Genomic DNA, 23,285 nt, shown 5'->3' with positions numbered 1-23,285 from the left:
CTCTGATTTTGAGGTTGCAAGGGCAGCCTGAGAGTTGTGCTCATAACATTTTGTCACAAATAAACCCAGGAGTAGCCAAGCTTAAGGAAGTAGGTTGGAACTAATTAGTGTCATGTGTATGTGTCTACTCAAGGAAGCAGATAGAAAAAAATCGGTTGAAACAGTTTATGTGTTAATATCCAAGTATTTTGGAAAATACTGCCATGGCATTCTTCTTATTTATTTTATGCTAAATGTCAAACTTGGTTCTCTTATTTGCTGTATATGTCACTTTCTGTAGTTTATCTGTAGCGCTAATTGGGAACTAGCTTGGAAAGTTGGGACAAAAATACTGTCTTCCATTGGCTTTAGGAGCAGAAAATGTCTTTTCATGCCTCTATTTCTTTTTTTTTGGTGAGCAGATGTTGTGGGAGAGTGGAATATAAACAAATTTTGAGGAGACCTGGAGGGGAAATATTGATGGTTTATGCTGATGTGGTCTTGTTTTTATTTTTAGACAGAGACTGGAGAAATGAGTAGAAATACTGAACTAAAGAAGCTGCAGATCTTTGGAGCTGGACCCAAGATGATGGGACTGGCATTGGGAGCAAAGGATAAAGAGGGTAATTAAATCTTGGGCTTATCGCTTTGTAAGATAACAAGGCTGTTAAATCTTTCTGAATGTCTCTAGAGACAGCATTTAGAAGTAAGCAAATCATTATAAGTGGAAGAAGAAAGCTAAATATTCTAGGATTTCATTAATGAGAGAGATTTACAGGGTGTTTCATGTAATTTGGCAGAGTTTCAGCTCTTTATGTATTGTATAGTAACAATAACAATTAAGCAGCTGTTGCATGAACTGAGTGACTAGACAGGAAAACGGAATTTGACAACACTGGAACTGATCCTGCCAGCTAAGTGCACAGAATGTGAGTGTAGTTCATTCTGTTTTGTGAGGCAATTTAGGATCACCTGTGAGGATAAGCAAAGTATGTTTTCCTATTCCCTTTAGATTGGCCAGGTATAACAAGGCATTTTTGCTTTTTTTGGACTGTCAAGTAGTTTTTGATATGAAAAGCAAGGTGCCAGGCTGGATATTTGTGGTGTTTTTGCAAGTTAAGTCTATCTTGATGTGATGTTAATAACGTTTAATTTTATTTTACCTCAAGATGAGGTGACACGAAGACGCAAGGGAACCAGATCAGAAGCATTTGGAATGCAGATGAGGCAACGCAAAGGAACTCTTTCTGTCAACTTTGTAAGTTTGATTCTTTTGTTGTGGTTTCTGATAAGAAATTTATTGATTTACTAAGATGTGTTTTTTTCTGGTGGTTTTTGTTTGTTTGTTTTGGTTTGTTTTTTTTTCCTTCTCTAAAACATTTCCCCACCTCTCACCCCCTCAGATAGATGAATGGATAGACACAGCAGCAGGTGATACTGTTACGGGAAGAATGAACAGTATTTTGAAAAATTATATATGCTCTAGGTTTCTGTTTTAATGTTTCAGATGGGAAGAAGAATCTTACAACATGAAGGTGCTTGCTGATTGTGGATTTGAGGGCTTGCATGCCTTTAGTAGCTCACTTTCTATTTGAGCTCCCCTTTGTATAACAATTATAATACTACTTCTCTTCCTTAAAAGATATTTTGAGGTGCTCCGGTACTTCAGGATTTTGTGTTTTAGGAATTCTAGCTTTTATATCTTTTTTTTTTGTTGGTTTTTTTTTTGGTTTGTTTTTTTTTTTTTTTTTGTTTTGAGTTTAAGCTAGTCATTATACAAGTCCATGCAAGAGAAAAAAGAAATGTTTAGTACTCTGGTGTTTGGCCATGGAAAAGCAGTCTATAATTGTTCTTAATGTCTTTCATAGCACATAACTTTTTACTTCTGAAATGTCATAATTGAGCATGTGTATTCAATCATGAATGAAGATGCATGCTTTTAATGTCTTAAGAATTAGACTCTTCATTAATAATTCAACTGTTCTTTTTTTCGTAGCTTGAGAACACTTACAAAAGCTTATTTTAAATTTCAACTGTAGAAGGCCAAGGCAACTGAAAGTCCATAGCAATCATATTTTTATATGTGGAAATGCTTCCTGAGGAAAAACTGTGGGAGAATTTTGATATTTTAAAGAGAGATCATTGTGCCGTTGCAGCTGATTTAGAATTTGAATGACTTGAACTTTTGTCTGAAAAATACTGTGTTGCAGTTTTGTTTATACTTCTTCATTCACTTACCCTTCTGTGAAATGCTAATTGTGAAGTAAAATATACCTTTTTTCTTTTTATCCCCCCTCCCCCTGATAAATATAGGTATATGTCATCATAGTGTTACTGTGTTTTGTGACATGACTAGGAGGCTTATTTGTGGTCATTGTGTAATCACAGACCTGCTAGTTTTGAATATGTATTTCAATGCAGTCTTTGTATTTGACATATTATCACTTGGACTGATGTAAAAAGATTGCATAGGTTAATATGAATTTGGAGAGAAAAAGGCATTATCAGTGATAAGTAACTAGTGAGTATCATAGAATAGCCTCCTCTTACAATTGCCATTTTTATTAATTTTTAGTTTTGGGAAAAGAACCTGGAAATGTCTGCTAAGGTACTCTCCTTCCTTTTTATATACTTGCAACAAAAGCCACTAGTTTGATGCTTTAGACAGACATGATATTCCCTGACGATGAACCTGTGGATTTTTTTAAAAAGGGGGAAGTGATATATCTCTTAATAGAACTGCATTATTTTAAAAAACTCTTTCTCAAGAAACCTGAGCAATTTTAAAGTATATTATTGCATAGCTAGGAAGCTACACCTAGCTACTTAACTAGGGTGGTGTGACTAAGATGGAGTTGACATCGAATATTTAACACAACTGTGTGAACTTAATCTGCTGAAAAGCACATGTTTTTGTGACATCTTGATGAAAATAACAGACCCCCCTAAAACCAGCCCCACCACTTCTGGTGTTATTTTGAGCTGCATGGAGGAAATATGCATAGCCTGAGTTGCCCAGTGACTGTCGGGAGTCATAGCAGAATTTGGAGCAAGTGTTACTTATGAAGCTCATGTTGTTATTAAAAACTTATACGTAATTATTTTAGCTGTGATAAAGTAATCTACAATTTCTTAATTTAGATTATGCTACAGATGGTCAGTACTATATTAAATGCTTATATTAAGTTAAAAGTACTTTGGACAGTGCAGGAAGTAACAGCAAAGAAAATTTGAAACCTGTTGATATAATTTTCTCTTTAGTCCCTGAGAATATCTCCCAGTCGGCGTTGTTCTCGGACAAATGCCTGCAAAAATTGTTTGCTATTGTATTGAGATTAATATTTCTCTCTTATCATTTCGAGTTTTTATCCTTTATTTTGGAGAAAATGAGGAACAAGTTGGTATCTTTACATGAAGTCTCCTTCTCTTCCCCTTGGATTTTTAGATTGAAATCTGTATGATTGTGGGTTTTGTTACTTCTTCTTTTCCATTGCAAAGATAATCACTATACTGTTGCAAGTGGTGGGATTTATGTTTCTGAAATAGTTTTTGGAGATATTCCTCAGGTGTGTGCTCTTTGTAGGGATTTAGTTTGAATTGTTTTTCATGAGAGAGGCCCAAAGAGAGGGAGAACATGAAGTCTAAAAATTATAACCTACTTTTTTGCCTTAGAATAAAGTAAATGAGATGCTACTTTGAGTTATATAGAAAACATTTGTCCAATTAAACTGGATAGTTATTATGTGGTACCCAAAGTCCCCCTGCCTCCCGTGTATTACTGCTTTGGGAAACTGAAGCATAATCATTCATTATCACTGCTCCTCAAAACCAGAGGAAACTGTGTTGGTGTCCGTATGTCGGGCTTTAGGATTACATCCTTTGTTCCTTAGTTAAAGGCAAGTAGGTTCTGGATGAGGATACTTCTGTAACTTTTTTTTTTTCTTTTCTCTCCACAGGTTGATCTGTATGTTTGCTTATTCTGTGGCAGAGGAAATAATGAGGACAAACTACTGCTATGTGATGGATGTGATGACAGCTATCACACTTTTTGCTTGATTCCTCCTTTACCTGATGTACCTAAAGGTGACTGGAGATGTCCGAAGTGCGTTGCTGAGGTACAGTCCAATACAAGCTTTGTATGCATGCTTGTATTCCTGGAAAGATCAGAGCAAGAGTTGTTCAGCTCGTTGCCTTTCCATCTGGGTAGAAGCTGTAGTTTTGTTTGGAATATTGTCAAGATGAGCTTTGAATCTCCAGCTGTTCTTGGTTGATGAGCCATAAGGAGAGAGAAATGTTCTTTTTAGAGCTTGGGTATAACCTTTGTTCATTATACAGCCGTGTGACAGCTAAAACTTTGGCCTTTGCCAAGAGCTAAAACTCAATTTCCTAAGCTGGTAGTGGGAAATCAGGGTGAGAAGTAGGGTTGTGATAGGTGTTTCAGCATAACAATGAGACATTTTGTAAATTATGTAGTAATCAAAGTATGGGATTTGGGCATAACGGGGAGTGATTATTGGGAAGTCATTATGGCATTGCTCAGAATAGCTTGTAGCATAAATGAAAAGAATTAATTTTAAAGTTTGTAGCTATTTTAGATTTAGTTTAGACTAAAAAAGGAGCTGTTGAGGCTCTGAAAATGCAAGCTAATTGAATTTCATTGTTCAAAAAAGGAAGAGCTACCAAGTTCCAAGAGATGACTGTTCAACAGGCTAGAGGCAGTGGAAAGCATTTGATTGGCTTGGTATTTGTCTTAAGAAAACCAATTTTCCAAGCTCAGGAAATTGGTAGATGTAGGATTCGGAGGGAGAAAGCTTAGGGTTTATAAACCTATAATTTTGTAACTGGCTTTAACTTTTTAGACTGTGTTTTTTCCAAAAGGGGTAGTTGCACACACGTGTATATGCCCACTTCCCCCCACATCCCTCACGCCATTCCCACTGTGGGCTTCAGCAGTTTTTTTTTATGGTGATGTATGAATAGTTGTGCAGCCACATAATGAGCTGGATCAGCTCGCTACTCTCTAACCCTTCACCAAGGGAGATTAGATTGCCATGTAAACTCAGGCAAATGCTGTTGTGGAGAGGTGGAAATTTATAGTTGCAGACAAGGGAAAAGATGAAACTAACCCTTTGGGTTGCCGCTCAGAGTGGGTTAAGCTGCTTGTTTATTGTTCCCTTAAGAGAGGGCAATAAAGGAGCATTAGCAAACTACAGCAGTCCAATGTGGAGGTAATTTAGAGAATATAGTAGTAAATATAGTGACTGCAGTGGTTTAAGAATGTGTAAACTCACAAGAAATTTCAGTACTACTACTAGTAAAAACAGGAATACATTGTTCCCAACATACATAGGGACAAAATCAGGAAAGTTAAGGTGCCAAATAGGTTGCTACTAGCAAATGATACAGAAATTACTTGAAGAATTCTGGAAATACGTTGAAAGTAAGAGGACAAAGAGAAAAAACTTATCTATGTTGTGTAATGGAGAGTAAACGAATAACAGCAGAAAGATGTTTGAAATGCTCAGTAGTGCTTTTTGCCTCAGTTTTTATTTTAAATGTTAATTGTGCACAGATGTTTCACATAATGTGAAAACAGGAGGGCGCTAGAACAGAAGCTAGAAAGAACAGAGTAAAGGCTCTTTATATATATATAGTCAATATTGTTTGACAGTCTTGACAGATGTTGTAGATTCTCTGTTACAGGCTTCATTTAGGAACTACTTTGATAAAGGTTGGCCATAGTCTAGAGAGGGTGGTTCTTGTAAAAAAAAAAAAACCAAACCAAAACAAAAAAAACAACAAAAAAACCCCCAACCAACAAAACCCGCCCCCCGCAAAACCCAACCTACTGATCTCTTGAATTTATTTCCAGTCCTGTTTCTTTATGACTGAACAGCTGACTATTAGATAGTTCTATGTTATGTTTGTGTTCAAATATGTCTTCTGTATAACAAAAGGACTGAAAAGAACACTGTAGAAATGGGTGGAGAGAGTAGCCGACGTGAACTGGTGTTTTTTGCACTCTTGGGGTGAATGGGGATAGAATAGTGGAAGACTTGCAGGTTTTCTGTCAGATGGAGTGTGTCTGGTGTTAGCTGACTGTTTTAATTTCCTGCTTCCTCTTTCCTTCTATATACTTTCACAGCACCAGTTGATGATTGCTGACTTGATAAGACTGAAGCATTTGCAGGGTTTGTTCCTGTGCAGTTTACTCTGCAGGTGTTCGAGTCCGGTGTGTCTAAGAAATGTCTTACGGCTATCAGCTTCTTGTGTGCTGTCTTACCCTGGCTGGCAGCAGGAGAGGATGAAACTTTATTTTGGACAGGAAAGCAGAAGTGTGTAGCATTGGGGTTTACCGTGTTAGATTAGATTCTGTACAATTAATTCTGTTCTCTTTCCATTATGGTAGGACTTCCTCACTGAGAAAAGTTCTCAAAACTGATAGCTTACTGTGTTTGGTAAGGACTTGGATGGACACTAGGGTTTTTTTGCTAAAAATGTACATGTGTCATAGTCTGCTGTAGGGAACAGTATATTTTTTTTTATGTTCTGTCTCCTAGGAATGCAACAAACCTCGTGAGGCCTTTGGATTTGAACAAGCTGTCAGGGAATATACTCTCCAGAGCTTTGGTGAAATGGCTGATAACTTCAAGTCTGATTATTTCAACATGCCGGTCCATGTGAGTTTCAACTTGTGTTGTGATTCCTTGCAGGGGAAAAAGAGAAGAAGTTTCAGCTGATCCTGAATTTTTGCTGAGGCATCTTAACTTTGTTTAAAGAGGCTCCGTAAGCTTCAAACATGTAAACAAGTGATTTAGCTTTCTGGTGTCTGGTCTCATTTCAACTTCATTTCACCATTTTCCTGTGTTAGATAGCTTTGTTGCTTGTTAGGCTGTATTTTACTGGCTGTACTCTAGTTAAGTTCTTGCCCTTTTTGATTAATTGAACCAGATATCTTATTCTTACCTGGCCAAGGGGTCTTTGTCCTGCCGTTTTTATGGCTTTGTTCAGAGGATGAAGAATTATTTTCCTCCCTGGTACAGTCTTTTCTTGTAGAGAAGTCAACAGACTGAGTCTGATAATCAGCTTGGGTTTTTGTTCTGCATCTCAGCAGCATTTTTAAAACTGGCATTTCTGCTTTGGCATAATTCCATGATCCCAGTGTCCTGTAGACTGCATGCAAGACCAAGTTTCTTCTCCTCTCAGGGTTCTTTGGTAATTTATGGGCATTCTTGCTAAAGTTTCTACCTTTTAAGGGCTGCGATTTATGATACAACTTTGTGACCTGGAGCAAAACAAGGAATGAAGCTTATTTTAACAAAAGTGGGAGCTGTATGAAGACTACATTCTTGAACACAATTCTTTATCTGAGTTTTCTTGCTCTTACTCAGAAGTTCTGGTCATTATCCTCTGAAATAGTTTGGACTTTGCATTTTGTTTGCTGCTTGCCTTGTGCTGATTGTAATCTTCTCCCCTTCTTTTTAGCTGTGCTTCTGGTAACTTTGTCTTCTTTTTTTATTCATTCCATCCCTTATGATGTGACATCGTATTTCTGTTACATTGCAGTCACTACTAAGGAGTACAGACCGAACTGTGTGACTTTGAAAAGATGGACGGGAGAGAGGGCATGGCCTTGGCATTTGAAAATTCATGAGGGATTAATAATGATTTATTGCTTGAATGATAACTTTTATTTTGGCTCTTATCTGCACGTACTCTAGCATCTTTTCTGCTTTCAGATGGTTCCCACTGAGCTCGTAGAAAAAGAATTCTGGCGATTGGTGAGCAGCATAGAAGAAGATGTCATTGTGGAATATGGGGCTGATATCTCATCCAAGGACTTTGGAAGTGGCTTCCCAGTAAAGGATGGCCGACGAAAGCTGATGCCAGAGGAGGAGGTGAGGGACAGGATACACAAACTGACCTCATTCTTTGTTCTGCATAATACTTCACATTAAGAATTTAGGTCAGAAATCAGCGTGGGTTTTTTTATGAAGAAATTGCTTAAGGCTTTTGCATGCACTTTAGTGTTCCTTTTGAGCACGACATTAATCTGATATTTTAGGTTCTTTTACAGATCTAGTTGCTGATAGCTAAGCTGCTTTTTGTGATTTGAGTCACACCTGTTCTGTATCACTTAATCTTAGCAGGCAAAGATGTGCAGGTTGTTACAATACGAATATAAGGAGGCTCATAAGATTTTATTATTATTATTATTATTATTTTCCTTTCTTGATCTGAACCTTTTCATTGTAGAGTTCACTACAGAAACATGATTCTAACCTGCTTAGGAGGTTCATAATAGATAAACCAATTAGATTTAGCTTGTTTCTCTGACTGTGCATACTGTAAGAATAAAAAGATGTAGATACAGAATCCTATTATAGAAAACTTTATAAAGAACATCTGGTAAGTGTATTACCTATTTTCCCTCAGACCTTACTGTAATATATCAGTTTTTGGTCTGCTTGTATGTTTATGTTCAGAGGAAATAGGAGTAAAGTTGTGGTTTTGTGATTACACAGCCCCCGATCAATTTATGCTGCTCACTGGAAGAGGTAATCCTGCTCACTGTTGTCTTCCAGCCATACCTGCATCTTTCTACTTGTACCATTGTTGGTTATGCAGTGATTGTTTAGCTGTTTAGCAAGTCAAAACTACTTGTTGATCTATTTGTATGTAAGTAGTAATTAAAAAAAAAAATATTTTCTAGCCAGATCACTTAAGTCATCTGACTCACTGCATTGTCTTTATAGTATCAGAGCAAAGAAAAGAGCAGGAATGTGTGGCTGAACTGAGGGTGTGACCAGTTCTTTAAGCAAGCATGGGTTATGCCTAAGATGACTGTGAAACTTTGTTAACAAATTTTAAGGGGGAAAGTAGACTAACGTTAAAGCACAGTAGTGAGCTTTTAAGGCAGTCTGTTTGGCTTGTCATTTTTTTGTACAAATTGTGTGGATTTGAAAGTAAAGGTGGGATTGCTTAACTGGGGACGCTTTCTTCTTAGAAATGAGTGTGTAGGAATTTCTTCTCTTGAGAAAGCATTCTAAAGTAATATATAAAGAAGGTCAAGATAAGCTGCAGTGTGGTACAGCAGGTCTTAAAGCTGGAGTAATAACATGAGTCACTGTGTTTACAATCTTAAGTTATTCTATTTTATTGAAGACTTCTGTCTTTTGTTCTCCTACTAATGGTAGTAGGTATTTTGTTTCACTAGAAAAGCACAAAACCTATAAACTTGGGGGGAAGAAAATAAAAACCTAAGTATATACGCCTTAAACCAGAGAAGATAGGCTATCTATGTTGAAATACTAGGACTGGCCTTAAATTTTAGTATGATTAATTGCTGACTAAGGTATTTAAGAGATTAAATTTCCTAGTTTTGATGCTTCGTTGTTGCAGAATACCACCAATTGTCCGCTATAGAAGCGGATGGGCTGATCTCTTCCTTTGTACTTTCCATTTCTGGAACTATTGTCCTTATGTTCTTCTGATTTGTTCAGAATTTTCTCCTTCTTTTTTGGCAGGATTATGCACTTTCTGGTTGGAACTTGAATAACATGCCAATTCTAGAACAGTCAGTCCTTGCTCACATCAACGCAGATATCTCTGGCATGAAGGTACCTTGGCTGTATGTGGGGATGTGCTTCTCCTCGTTTTGCTGGCATATTGAAGATCACTGGAGCTATTCCATCAACTACCTGCATTGGTATGGGCTCTCCTTTGTTTGTCTACCTTACACTGCCCTGTTTGCCATTAGTAAATCTGTAGTTCTACTTGAAAATTCCTACGCACGCTGATGATATTTTTAACTAAAAAGCTAAATGTGTTGAGTGGTCCATATTCTTAGCTGAGAGTGATTAAAAGCAGGCACAGATACTGTTTTAAGTACTTCAGTGTTTTTTCATTACCTGATTAAATATACTTGTATTGCCAGAAAATCCAATGTCACTGTAAAATCATGCTTTACAGGCTCACATCTTTTCTAAGAAAGGTTTTGGTTTTGAACTGAGTTACAGTTCACTAGTTCACTGCTTTATGATTTAAAGTTGGTACGTTGCTATGCTGGAAATGAAGGCTGCTGCCTAGTGGCTTGCACAGGCATCAGAGCTGACAGTTCAGCAGCAGATCTATGTATGCACAGAAATACTCCTGTTCAAGAGAAGAGAAATTTGAAAGTAGTTCTGACTTCTCAAACAATCCTAAAGTGTCCTACTGTTCAGCTTTTATCTTTGAAAAGAAAGAATCGTGACAGATTAACTTTTTGCACTGCGGTCTTCTCCGTTCACCAGACTCGATCACAGTGGATGGAGCAGGGGGGAAGGAGGGGGAAGCTGTGGGCAGTGCCCCTTCAAAATAGTTTGTGGTAAGGATGAGTTGATAGCCTTTAGACTGTGATTGCACATTTCTGGAGAAACGTCTTGGCTAGTAAGATCTGATCCACAGGCTCAGGAGGGGGATTCATTTTGTTTCGAGTTCAGTTATTGTCCTCAGCATGCTCTTAACTAGATCAGTATGTGAGGGGTTTGTCAGCTGGTGAATTCCAGCAACCCAGATGCAGAGTAGTTCTTTACTGGGGTTTACTGTGTCCTACCAGCAGGTGTCACTGAAGCCTGTAGGAACCACAGAAAATGCTGCATATTTGGGATGGTTGGAGACAAGATTATTAATATGGATAAAATAGTGCTTTATAAACTGTTTCAGATATTTTGGCAGACTACTGCTTGTACTTTTTAATAAAATAAAATTGAAAAGAAACCTCAGCACTATAGATACTAGATCATTACATTTTATTTTGGTTAAGACAGGACTGGGAGAACTGGAATAATATGTTCTCAAGTAGTTTTTAGTTTAGTTTTGGTCTTGTTAGTCTCTTTCTTCCCTCATACTTAACTAATTCGTTTTATTAGGCATTTTTTATCCAAAGAGTCCAGTGGGCCACTGATTTTTGGTAACTGGTTGTATATACTAGAAGGATTGCTTATATTTCATTGTGCTGTCTGATGTTTTGTTCTTTCTACTTGTACTTAGCTGGTATACTATTCCATTGGTTTCGGGAGTAGAAGCCTAATCAAATAAGTGGAGGACCACCGTGATCTTTTTCTCTTAAACATTAGCTGTGATGGCCAAGGTTTTGTTTGCTAAACTTTCTTCTTCTTGGAGGAAAATAATTGCCCGTTTTATCCCTTTAGAGCATGGTAGATGACAATTATCTTCCATTTTAGGCTTGTCATGGCAAATCTGCTGTCAGGTATGTTGAGAATTCTGAAGTGTAATTGATTTTTCAGATTAGAATGATACATCTTGAAGATGGTGGTTGATTAAAGATGTTTTTGTGTTTGTGTGCGAAATATTTGACTTGTGTGGACAGTGGAGCTAGATTTGAGGTATACTTTGCAGTTGGGTGGCACTGTTACTTTCCTTTAAGTAATGTGTTTATTACTGTGGTTGTGTTTTGTTAGGGGAGAGCCGAAGACGTGGTATGGTGTGCCCTCTCATGCAGCAGAGCAGCTGGAGGATGTGATGAAGGAATTGGCTCCTGAGCTATTTGAATCCCAGCCTGATCTCCTGCATCAGCTGGTCACTATTATGAACCCCAATGTGCTGATGGAACATGGTGTACCAGTGAGTAGCACATGAGCATTTTTCACAGAAGTACTCCTATGCGCTCTTTTTTTTTTTTTTCATTCGGTGCCAGATGTGTGTAACAATGGTTTGGCATAACTCTGAAGAATTTTTATAGTGGGTATTTACATATTCAAGTCATTAGTTATGGGGTGTTTTTTAAAGCTGTTTTCTAGAATCTTCTCTAGACTCATAATGAAATTAGATTATCTTATATCAGAAGTGAGTGTACCAAGCTTCTTACATAAAATAACATGTAGAACAAATGTACATTGTGTGTTACATTTAATTAATTAAAAAAAACCAACCCACCCTGCCATAGCAGCAAATTTGTCTGTGAAATGCTTTTAATATCTTTTGACAGTAAAATACTTGTCTTATGTTCAGTAGAAGTCTCAGCATTACAAAATACTTTTTTGACCAAACATAATTGACTGCAGACCTTTAAGCAGCAGTCACTATCATTTGCTTTTGTCTTAGGATAAATTGCTTCCCTGGCAAATATCCCAACCAAGCAAACCATAAACTGTTTCCAGAAGCTTTTGTGCTTTGTGGTGTGATGGATTAAATTATGATAGTAGAAACGTGCCTTTTGGGATTCATAAAGAGAATTTTCAACTATTGGCTTATATATTCAGCTTTTTTGAGGAGGGCTATTAATTGGGAATTCACTTTAAGAAGATGGAATCAATCCTTACCACTTTTAGGGTAGCTACGTTGCCTGTGGTGTACTATAGGTAAAAATTGTTCAAATGTCTTGTAATTGTGTCTTAAACTCTGTTGCAGATTTCACTTTTTTTTTCCTTTATCCTCACTTGTATTAGGTATACAGGACCAATCAGTGTGCTGGCGAGTTTGTTGTGACATTTCCTCGTGCCTACCACTCTGGATTTAACCAGGGATATAACTTTGCTGAAGCTGTGAACTTCTGCACTGCTGACTGGGTCTGTTCTTTTGTACATGTTTACTATGTCTCTGCTAGGTCACCTTTCAAGGAGAGTGTTAGTAACTTTCTTATCTGAAGAGTAGTCTTTTGTGTTGCATAGTGTGTTTTATGTTTATGGTTTCTGGTACAACAGTTAGACTGGTGTGAGTTTCCATTACACAAAATAATTTTGATGAGCACATAATTCTAAGCAGTTTCAAACTGAAACTCTGGCATGTGGTCTTCCTTTATGAGTATTGATCTAACCAAAAAGTGACATCTCTCAGTACTTTTAGCTAGGATTTCTGTGGTGCCTCTTTCTGAATTTGATACAGATTAATGTACTGTCTTGAGCAGCTGTTGTAATTTGAATGTTGGAGGTAGGCATGCAAGTCATTGTTTTCCTTTTGTGCCAGATCATTGCACCTTTAAATCATATTAGTGCTTGTTCTAATAGCCATGCCACACCAGAGCATAGCTTATGTGGATTCTTCAGTAGGTTGTCAAATGTGTCCTAACACTATCCAGCGTTTACAGTTGGAAGTTATGGTCTCCTCTGTAGTTTATCTGTCTCTAGTTTTTTTTTTTTTATAACCTTCAAATAGGTATTTTTAGTCCTTAATCAGAGAATTTTATTAATTCATTAGAGAAATTGTCTGCAGGATTGACAGTGTGTCAGTATTCTTTTCTCCTGTGCTCATGATGTAATTTGTGTATAACTTCTGTGAAAAACTGCTAAACTCACACCAGCCATGTGAAATTTCCTTTGCTTGTGCAAAATGTAACAGGAAATCTGTGTAGCAAATTAATCTAGCATTTTGTATTTTTGGCTTTAAAAGGCACAAAATGAGTGCTATCAATTTTGTTTAACTCTGGGTATCTTATGTTAAATGTCTGTGCCCGAACATAGTAATAGCCAGAGGGCAATGCATTCACCTTAGCGTAGAACAAATTACTTCTTTTTGGTGCCAGTTTCTTTTCTCTGGAAGTAAAAAGAGCTTAGGACAACTCTTAAACTTGTGTCTGAAAGTACAGTACTCCTATACACTCTCTTTTTTTTCATTTGGTGCCAGATGTGTGTAACAATGGTTTGGCATAACTCAAAGTTAGGCACATAAGGTTATGGCAGATGCTCCCCCAGCATTGATACCCTCTTTGTCCTTATCTGTGGCATGATTTAAGTTTGTTATAATTGGCTCTGTCCTATAACATGCAACTCTCTTCATCTTAGTCTTTTCCCAGGTTTTGTCAAAGGAAGGAAAGTGGGAGCTAAGAGATTGTCTTGAAACGTCTTTTCCCAAAGTGACAATGTTGGGTTTTTTTTGTAGCTTCCCATTGGCCGTCAGTGTGTAAGTCATTACAGAAGGCTAGGACGTCATTGTGTCTTCTCCCATGAAGAGCTGATCTTCAAGATGGCTGCAGATCCAGAGTGCTTGGATGTTGGGCTGGCTGCTATGGTCTGCAAGGAGATGACTCTGATGATAGAGGAAGAGACACGGTTAAGGGAGTCTGTTGTACAGATGGTGAGTAATAACAGACAACTCTTACTTTGCTTGCAAAAGAACTGCTTCCCCCTCCCTCCCACCTGGATTAGAGTTTTTAGCAAGTGTCTCTTTTTTCTTTAGGGAGTGTTGATGTCTGAAGAAGAGGTGTTTGAACTGGTTCCAGATGATGAGCGTCAGTGCACAGCTTGCAGAACCACGTGCTTCTTGTCAGCTCTTACATGTTCCTGTAATCCTGAGCGTCTGGTATGCTTATACCATCCGTCTGATTTATGTCCATGTCCCATGCAGAAGAAGTGTCTAAGGTACACAGGATTTTCTTTCCCCCCTGACTTTTCTTCCATATCCAATAGTTTGCTGGAGACTGGTGACCAAATACAACATTTGGCCACGCTTCTGTCTTCCTTATTTAAGGAGTACTTTTATCCCCTTTACTTGTTTCTTGGTTCCACGACAGCAGGTATTATATGTGTTCTGTCTTTCTGGCTTTGTAGTAGCTGGAAAAACTCAATGTAAGCAATATCCTGGCTTTTGTATGGCCATTAATACTTGTTCTATATTTTCCTCATGTATCTCCAGGTACCGATACCCACTAGAAGACCTTCCTTCTTTGCTATACGGAGTGAAAGTTAGAGCACAGTCTTACGACACTTGGGTCAGTAGAGTTACAGAGGCCCTGTCTGCCAATCTCAACCACAAGAAAGGTCAGACTTCTATTGTTCATAGTAGGATGTCCTGAAACTCCTACATTTGTTCTGTGTTTGCATTTAATGAGAGAAACACTGTGTATTGTTTAGTGGAAAAAAGAAATGAGCTAATCTGAGAATGTAATGCAACTCATCATTGTGCATTTCTAATTGAACTAGCTTGTTGGAACCTTGATTGCAGGCCTTTGAAGCAGTTTAAAATTTCTTTTGTTTTTTTTTCATACAAATTATTTATGTACTGTCATTACAGATGTGATCGAGCTGAGAGTAATGTTGGAGGATGCTGAAGACAGGAAATATCCAGAGAATGATCTTTTCCGCAGACTCAGAGATGCTGTGAAAGAAGCAGAGACCTGTGCTTCAGTAGCACAGTTGCTTTTGAGCAAAAAGCAGAAACACAGGTAGGACAGGCATTTTTTTCAACAGTTTTCATCTCTCTGTTACCCTGAGGTCTCACTGGCTACTAACTTATATCCATGTTTGCTGCCCTTAGTGCTGTGACTCATTGAGAGGTAGGGGAGGCAGATACAGTGACACTGAAGGCCAAAAAAGTGGATTTGGTTGGAATGTGTTAAAGATACTGTTTTCAGCTGACTTACACACCAAAATGTGAAATCCTTTGGAGAAGTTGTGTGCTTGATCATGTATTTCTCTGAATGTGTGGGAGAGTTGTAGGGAAAAACAACTAGAGGAAAAAAATGTTATTAAAACCTTGACATGAATGTTTGTATTTGAAGTAGCGTGGCTCAGTACGTAGCTTAAAGCCATGGAATCTGTTAAAACTTTGGATTGCAGAGCAAAATGCTTGAAAAGTAGGAAATACCAGTTATGGTTGGTGAGGCAAGTGTGGTTGTGTCTTCTGGTACAGCATTGCTCAAAAATACTTATAATTTTACCAGCTGTTCTCAAGTTGCAGAATGTGTTGCGATGCTGGTGGAGTTACTGGAAGATGCAAAGAAAATATCTTGCCAGCATTGACTGGGACAAAAGAATCTCGGGAAGCAGAGCAGTGCAGAGAGCAAAACCAGTCCATAGTTTGAGCCAGTCCTTTCCTTTGTGGGAAGGACCATGGGAGGCAGTGATTTGTGGCTGGAAAGTAGTGCCTTGCCTCTGTGACTGAACTGTAGACTCGCTTAGTATAGACTCCCTTAGTTCTCTGTGTTGCCTGTGGCTGCCTCAGTGTAACTCTGTCCCCTGGCCCTTCCTCAGCAGTCTGCTGGATGCGTCCCTTTGTTCTGCTGCCGTGAGCCTTCAGCAATGTGTTCTTCCTTCTCTCCTGTGCGTTCTGTACACTGAAAAAGAGCCATAGAAAATAATTTGATCAGGGGACTGTAATTCTTGTGCCAGCGGTTGTATAGTGAACTTCTATAGCTTGCATTTCCTCTGAGTATAAGATTTGGCTTTGTAGTTGGTTGGTTTTTTTTGCATGTGTAGTTTTTGTGTATAACTTAAGACTTTTAAAGGGAGGGAGTAAAAAGTAAATACCTTGTTAACTTTGATACTCAGCTTTGCTGCACAGAACATAATGCATATCGTAATTGCTTGAATTTGAACACTGAAATGTTAGAGTTACACCACAAATCCAAGTATAGTACCAGATGTAATTGGAAAGCTATTCTAAAACAGAGAAGCATTTTGTATTTCAGGAAGAAAGAAGACTCTTCTATTTGGTTTTTATTGCTTGTAGATCCCACTACCACAGAGGTATGGTCACTTAGAACTCTGGTCTGGGTGAGGGAAGCAATGCTACAGGGGTTGCATTGCCCTCTTCCTAGTGAAGTTCAATTATTTTGGTAGCTCCCAGCTGTTCCTGGTCTGTTGCTGCTTCCTCCTCCTTCTGCTGTTGGAGTCTGTCAGTCTTCTCTCAACAGACTTGCTTTCACTTAATTGTTTGGTGGATTTCCAGCACTATCCAGAGAAACACAAGGGGCAGAAAGATTTGACAGCTTTCAATGGTGTCTCTGATCTAAAACTGAAAGGAATTCTATCGGGGAAAAAAAAAGGACTTGTATATATGTCTGAGAGCTGTGTATGCTAAATAGCAATGAGTTACAAAATTAAGCTTTGAGAAAGACTTTTGAAACCTCCTGGAATTATGTTAGGAAATTTAAATATAGAGATAGTGTTCAGCTTCTTTAACATTTCTGTCCATATTTAATAGATTGAGAAGGATCTTTTTTACACAAAATATAAGGTTATTTAAAAAGCAAATTAAAAATGAGTGTTCAAATAGAAAATTTGGCAGGGATTAAAGAAGCAATAAACTCATGTTCAAATGTGGCAAAGGGACATTTATCCCTTATGCATCTGATTACCTGTTTTTCAGGTTTATATGTAACACATAGCTATGAAGGTGGGTTCAATATTCCAATCCTGTACCTCTCCCCACTGTTGAAAGTTGTGTTTTCGTAGGCCGGAGTAGTTGTATCTTTTTGTACAACTCAATCTCATGCTGTTGCAGTCCATGGTTGCACTAGGGACAGAATACCAGTGCGATGTTTCAGAGAGTGTGCCCTCCGGCAGTGGTGTCTTTTTGGAGCACCGCACCCCTTTCACTTTTGTGCCAGGAGTATTGGAGGCACAGCAGGTTCAGTGCAGCCAACGCTGCTCACTCTGTCCTAGCTAGTCAAAGCCTGCAGTATTCTTTTTTTTTCCTGAGTTTTACATAGTGTGTAATTATATTTTATCATTAATCTAAATGTTACTTTTACAATCACATTTAAGTCCACAGGTTGAAAGATTGAATTTGGTTTTTCTTTAATGTTTCTATAGTAATAAAATGTAGATGCATTATCAGGGAATGACTCTTCAGTATTTAAAATCTGTCCTGCTTGTGAAGTCGTGGTTGTCAGTGACATGTATACCAAGTGTTTAATTTGTGCAGTGTGTCACTTTCGTCTTTTACTGCATTCAGCAAGCTTCTGATACTCGCTGCGAGTCGTATTTAATGGAAGTGTCTTTGCAGAGCACGTCCTACTAAGTAGCAGTCTTTTCCTGTTGCAAGGCCAGTTTCAACAGTTCTCTGGCTACAAAGAGATAGTGCACTAGAAAATAAGACTTCTTTCCAGAGCTTGTTGCTGTTCTGTACCTGAGACGTCTTGTCAGTGCCTGTCGTGGCAGTCAGCTTCTTGAGCTGCCTAAAGCAAACTTTCTGGGCCTATGTTCTTTTGCCTGTTTGGAATAAACCCTGTTTGAAAGTCATTCAGACAGTCCTGTCTGAAGAGCAGGGAAAAATATCTCTTGAAGATGCCTAGAGGAATTATATTAAATTTAGTTTTCAAGATTTTGGAATTCTTGTGGAGTTCAGGTTTTTTTTTTGAGCTCTCATGTGGTAGAATTTTTTTTGGTAACTTTTCAGTAATCTTGATAGCTTTCTGTGGCTGGGAGTAAATCCATGAATCATCATTTTCTCTTTAATGTAATATTATTTAATTATGTCCATTCATACAGCAGACAGAGTCAAGACAGTGGAAGGACACGGACCAAGCTAACTGTGGAGGAGCTTAAAGCATTTGTACAGCAGTTGTTTAGCCTGCCCTGTGTGATCAGCCAGGCCCGACAAGTAAAGGTAAGTTTACATCTGCTCCTGGGATATATTCTAACTGTGTTTCTTTGCTTCTGTTTTGTTGGGTTTTTGTTTTTGTTTTGTTTTTTTTTTTTTTTCCAAATAGATATTACCTGATGTAAGTGATGGAAGGGTGTGGAGGTTTTTGTTGTGGTGTTGGTTTTTTTGTTTTTTTTTGTTTTTTAAAAAAAGAATCAGTCCTGCACTGGCAGAGGTCGATTTGAGTAGGGTGTTTCATTTCTAGCTTCTAAAGTAAAGCAAGTAGCTGCTTTGCAATTATACCTGTGGCCTCAAGAAAGAAGGTAAAATACTCTGGATACATCTAGCTCAATGTCTCTCTGCCCTGGGTAATCTTGCTTTTGTCATTGCAGTTTTCCTGAATGACATGTTGCTGCCTGACTATAGTGGAATAGTGACATGTATTTCCTGCTCGTTTGCAAGCATATCTCTAAGTGGGCAACTATGTTGTTTGTACTTTTATGCTAGTGTAGTCATAGCAGCTGAACATGTATGGCTCAATTTGGTAGCCTAAGCATAGATACCTAGTGATCTGTGAGATGCTTTAAAGTATTCCACCTGGCCTCCATTGCTGTTCTGGAAGAATACCTGAGCTCTCTTTTGTGACAGTCTCAGATAGTGGGGGGTATTGCACATGGTGGTCATCATTTAGGCAACTGAACAGAGCACTTTACTTGACTGTGTGTGCACTTTTAAAGATGCCTGTTACAGTGGGCATGATCAGATGTGGTCTTCTCACTGTAGCTATAGCTACAATCAAGATAAAAATTCCTCCCCCCCTGTCAGTGTCCAGGAAGCCCAGTTTTATCTCTCTGAACCAGTTACTGTTATTCTTACATCTTTAATGCTATCTATAGTGAATGGAGTTCACAGTTAAATCCTACCCTTTATATGTTTTGGTAGAAACTTCTGGACGTTGTATTGGTGTGCTTTTTCAGGGGAGAGGGAAAGCAGTGCAACATTGACAGTTGTTGAGTAAATACTTCTCAGCCTTGCTTTCCAGGTTACAGCCCCCTTAATCTGTATGCATGGCCTCTGTTTCTTGTCCTTCATATATATCTTTGCACCTGTCTTTGCATGCATCTAGGCTAATAAGTAATCCAGATCATACTGATTCCCCTGGCTGCTATTATCATTTATCATTCTGGCAGTCTGTATCATAGCAAGTGTTTTCAGCAGTAATCTTAATTTGTTTCTGTGTCACTGATGATGAAATGTTAAATAGCGTTTCTCCTACTAACCAACTTCTGGAAAGCTCCTTCAAGATAACTTTAACATCTTTAATAAATAAAGGGCTTTTCACCTTGAGAAATGGTTCTTGAGGTGTATGCTAACCGTTTATTAACCTGCATATTCTATGTTGATACAGTTTTAAGAAGAATGTTCTATAGTGCTAGACTGAGGTCCTAAAATTCTAAACATTACCGTATGTGCTGCTAACCCTACATAACCAAACATAAAATAGTTAGTGTTGTTTGAGAAGGCCTCTTTTCCGTAAGTGTTTCCTAGTGTTGGTTATGCCCTACTTCATTCATAAATTCTGTATTAACTTTTCCCTGATAGTTCATTGTTGATGTCCTGGAAGGACTTTATACTGGACTTCTTGTCTTTGATATAGGCATGTTGTTGCTGAAAACAAGGACCTTAAGTGAACTATAGAACCCTAGGATACAGATTTTCCAGGACTATTATCTCTAATCTTTGTCCTTCAAAGATGTTCTTTGATGTGTTTTCTAGCAGCTAATAGAGTGGAAAGTATATTGTCATCCTCATATGATGGGAAGATTTTACTACACTTCTTTCCAAATACAAAAAAGAAATATTTGCTAATACTTATTCATGAAATCTGATCATCGTCTATTAATAGACCTGTAAGATTGTTCTTGTGTGTTCTTTGTTTCTAGTGTATTTAAAACCTATTTCTAATTAAAACATCATTTGTAGGTGACAGAGCTGAGGGCATTTTGGATTTTAATGCATATTTTTGTCTAAATATTTTCACCCAGCTAGTCTCTGTCTTCACTCCCCCGGCCTTATGTCGTAGTTCAGCCCTGATTGGGACCAGACTATGCAGTCTCTCTCTCACTCCCCCCACCTTCTGAGGGAACAGGGAGAGAAAATATAAGAAAAAATGGCTCAAGGTTTGAGATAAGGACAGGGAGAAAATCCTTAAAGTTACCATCACGGGCAAAACAGACTCAACTTGGGGAAAACTATTCATTTATTACTACAAACAGCAGGAGAATGAGACAGAGAACAAGATAACCTCCCCCCACCCCTCCCTCTTCCCAAGCTTAACATTATCTCTACTACCTTCCCCTCCTGAGCGGCACAGGGGGGAAGAGGGAATGGGGGTTGCAGTCAGTTCATCACGCGTTGTTTCACGCCGCTGCTTCATTGTTGGGGGAAGAACTCCTCGCATTCCTTCCCTGCCCCATTGTGGGGTCCCACCCCTACGCCACAGTCCTTTGTGGAACTGCTCCGGCGTGGGTCATCTCTTCCATGGGGTGCAGTCTCTCCAGAACAGCTGCCCCAGCGGGCCCTCCATGGGCCACAGCCCCCTTCAGGCATCCACCTCCCCCGGTCTGGGGCCCTTCATGGGCTCCAGGTGGATCTCTGCTCCTCCGTGGACCTCCATGGGCTGCAGGGGGACAACCTGCTCCACCATGGTCGTCACCACAGGCTGCAGGGGAATCTTGGCCAGGAGCCGCATTACTCCTCCCCCTCCTTCTGAACTGACCTTGGCATCTGCAGCCGTTCCTCACAACAGGCTGGTAGATGTCTCTCAGGATCTTTTTACATTTTATTCACTTCTCATCTCCTCTCCACTTCTTGCAGCTGGGCCGGACCGAGTTGGGCCCAGTCGGCTGCCTGGCGAGAGGCCAGAGGGTGAGGCCTGCAAGGCCCATAAGGCCTGCGCCTCCCCCTCTGCGCCTCTGCCCCCACTCAGCTTCTTCACATCTTCTATTCTCTTTTTTTTCTGTTTTCCCCTTCTTAAATATGTTATCGCAGAGGTGTTATCACGGAACATTCTGCTACCAATTGGCTCGGCCTTGGCCAGCAGCAGGTCCACCCTAGGCCCAGCCGAGTCCACTGAACAAAGGGGAGCGACTTCTAGCAGTTTCCTACAGAAGCTACCACCTTAGGCCCCCCCTCACTAACAAAACCATGACACCTTAGGAATCTGGTTCTGTTGAATTGCTCTCTTTGCATGTGTATGTGTTCTGGTTTGGTTTGGGGAAAAAACAAAAGAGAGAAGATGTGAAGCAGCTGAGCGGGGGCCAAAGCGCAGAGGGGGAGGCATGGGCGTCGTAGGCCTTGCAGGCCTCACCCTCTGGCCTCTCACCAGGCAGCCAACTGTGCCTGACTCGGCCTGGCCTGGCTGCAAGAAGTGGAGAGGAGATGAGATGGATGATGTGAAGAGATCCTAAGAGGCATCTGCCAGCCTGTTGTGAAGAACTTTTCTTGTGAGAGGAACGGCTGCAGATGCCAAGGTCAGTTCAGAAGGAGGGGGAGGAGTAATGCGTCTCCTGGCCAAGATTCCCCTGCAGCCTGTGGTGATGACCATGGTGGAGCAGGCTGTCCCCCTGCAGCCCATGGAGGTCCACGGAGGAGCAGAGATCCACCTGGAGCCCATGAAGGGCCCCAGACCGGGGGAGGTGGATGCCTGAAGGAGGCTGTGGCCCGTGGAGGGCCCGCTGGGACAGCTGTTCTGGAGGGACTGCACCCCATGGAAGAGATGACCCACACCAGAGCAGTTTCACGAAGGACTGTGGGGTATGGGTGAGACCCCACAACGGAGCAGGGGAGGAATGTGAGGAGTTCTTCCCCCAACAATGAAGCAGCGGTGTAAAACAAAGCGTGATGAACTGACCGCAACCCCCATTCCCTCTTCCCCTCTGTGCCGCTCGGGAGGGGTAGGTAGTAGAGATAATGTTAAGCTTGGGAAGAGGGAGGGGTGGGGGGAGGTTATCTTGTTCTCTGTCTCATTCTCCTGCTGTTTGTAGTAATAAATGAATAGTTTTCCCCAAGTTGAGTCTGTTTTGCCCGTGATGGTAACTTTAAGGATTTCTCCCTGTCCTTATCTCAAACCTTGAGCCATTTTTTCTTATATTATCTCTCCCTATTTTCTTGTAGGGTGGGGGGAGCGAGAGAGAGACTGCATAGTCTGGTCCTGATCAGGGCTGAACTACGACAGCATGTTCTTGAAGCTTCAACATAATCACTAACCAATAAAATAAATATTATCATTTTACTGTTTATGAGCCATAGTCTTTTAATTTCTGAATGAAGTCAGATAATGATCATTTATGCCTAAGCACTCACTGACTTTCAGCATGGCATTTGAATGCAATTATCCATCGTAATGAATTGCAAAATAATTGTCATGTTGGATGATGAGTATTTTCGAACACAAAAGGCATTATAATTATTAAACTGTAATCATTTACTGTTGTCAATATGAAGCATTCAGCATATGGTCCATAAATCAAAATCCTTATAATATGGATCTTGTTCTTTTTTTTGTAAATGCCTTCTGGTTTCCAGACAGTCATGAAAAGCAGCATCAGAGAAAAAGGGCAGGAAAGGGTAAGGGTTAGGAAATGTAGCTTTTGCTCCTCATTGTGCCATCACCTTGCTATCAGAAGTGCCTGTCTTTTTGTAAGAGAATCAGGAGTGAATCAGTTGACTACACTGGTTGAATGTCCTTGAATAAATCTCCTTTCCTATCTGTTTGCTTTTTTAGATTTTTTTTTTCCAATGTAGTGCCAAAACATGAGGATGAGGACAACTGCAGCAGTGCAGTTGGATTTCTGTGAAATTGTCTTCTTTCATTAGAGGGTTTTGCATTTTAATTTCTTTCCTTTTTGAGATAAAACCCAGGTGTGTTTAAGTAGTGGGCCTGCTTTATGAAATCATAATTTAAAACCTGACTGTTGTTACTTTAATGATCTTTTGGTATT

The 23,285-nt window shown here is 39.4% G+C and overlaps 1 protein-coding gene across 2 annotated transcripts in view; it reads left to right on the top strand.

The window, feature by feature from the left end:
• KDM5A (lysine demethylase 5A) overlaps positions 1-23,285 on the top strand; it is a 51,661-nt gene that overhangs the window by 9,889 nt on the left and 18,487 nt on the right. For both annotated transcript variants that reach the window (XM_086755391.1, XM_086755402.1), the window contains exons 6-18: positions 497-602; positions 1,149-1,237; positions 3,936-4,094; positions 6,540-6,659; positions 7,719-7,877; positions 9,507-9,688; positions 11,442-11,604; positions 12,429-12,548; positions 13,858-14,052; positions 14,155-14,336; positions 14,611-14,735; positions 14,989-15,139; positions 18,189-18,306. In XM_086755391.1, coding sequence (XP_086611517.1) covers positions 497-602; positions 1,149-1,237; positions 3,936-4,094; positions 6,540-6,659; positions 7,719-7,877; positions 9,507-9,688; positions 11,442-11,604; positions 12,429-12,548; positions 13,858-14,052; positions 14,155-14,336; positions 14,611-14,735; positions 14,989-15,139; positions 18,189-18,306 — 1,869 coding nt within the window. The remainder of the gene's footprint in view (positions 1-496; positions 603-1,148; positions 1,238-3,935; positions 4,095-6,539; positions 6,660-7,718; positions 7,878-9,506; positions 9,689-11,441; positions 11,605-12,428; positions 12,549-13,857; positions 14,053-14,154; positions 14,337-14,610; positions 14,736-14,988; positions 15,140-18,188; positions 18,307-23,285) is intronic.

Source organism: Chlamydotis macqueenii, chromosome 1 (genome assembly GCF_036417535.1).
Source record: "Chlamydotis macqueenii isolate bChlMac1 chromosome 1, bChlMac1.mat, whole genome shotgun sequence".
NCBI lineage: Eukaryota > Metazoa > Chordata > Aves > Otidiformes > Otididae > Chlamydotis > Chlamydotis macqueenii.
Note: the sequence above shows the minus strand (reverse complement) of the source record. Positions and strands in the feature narration are given on the sequence as shown.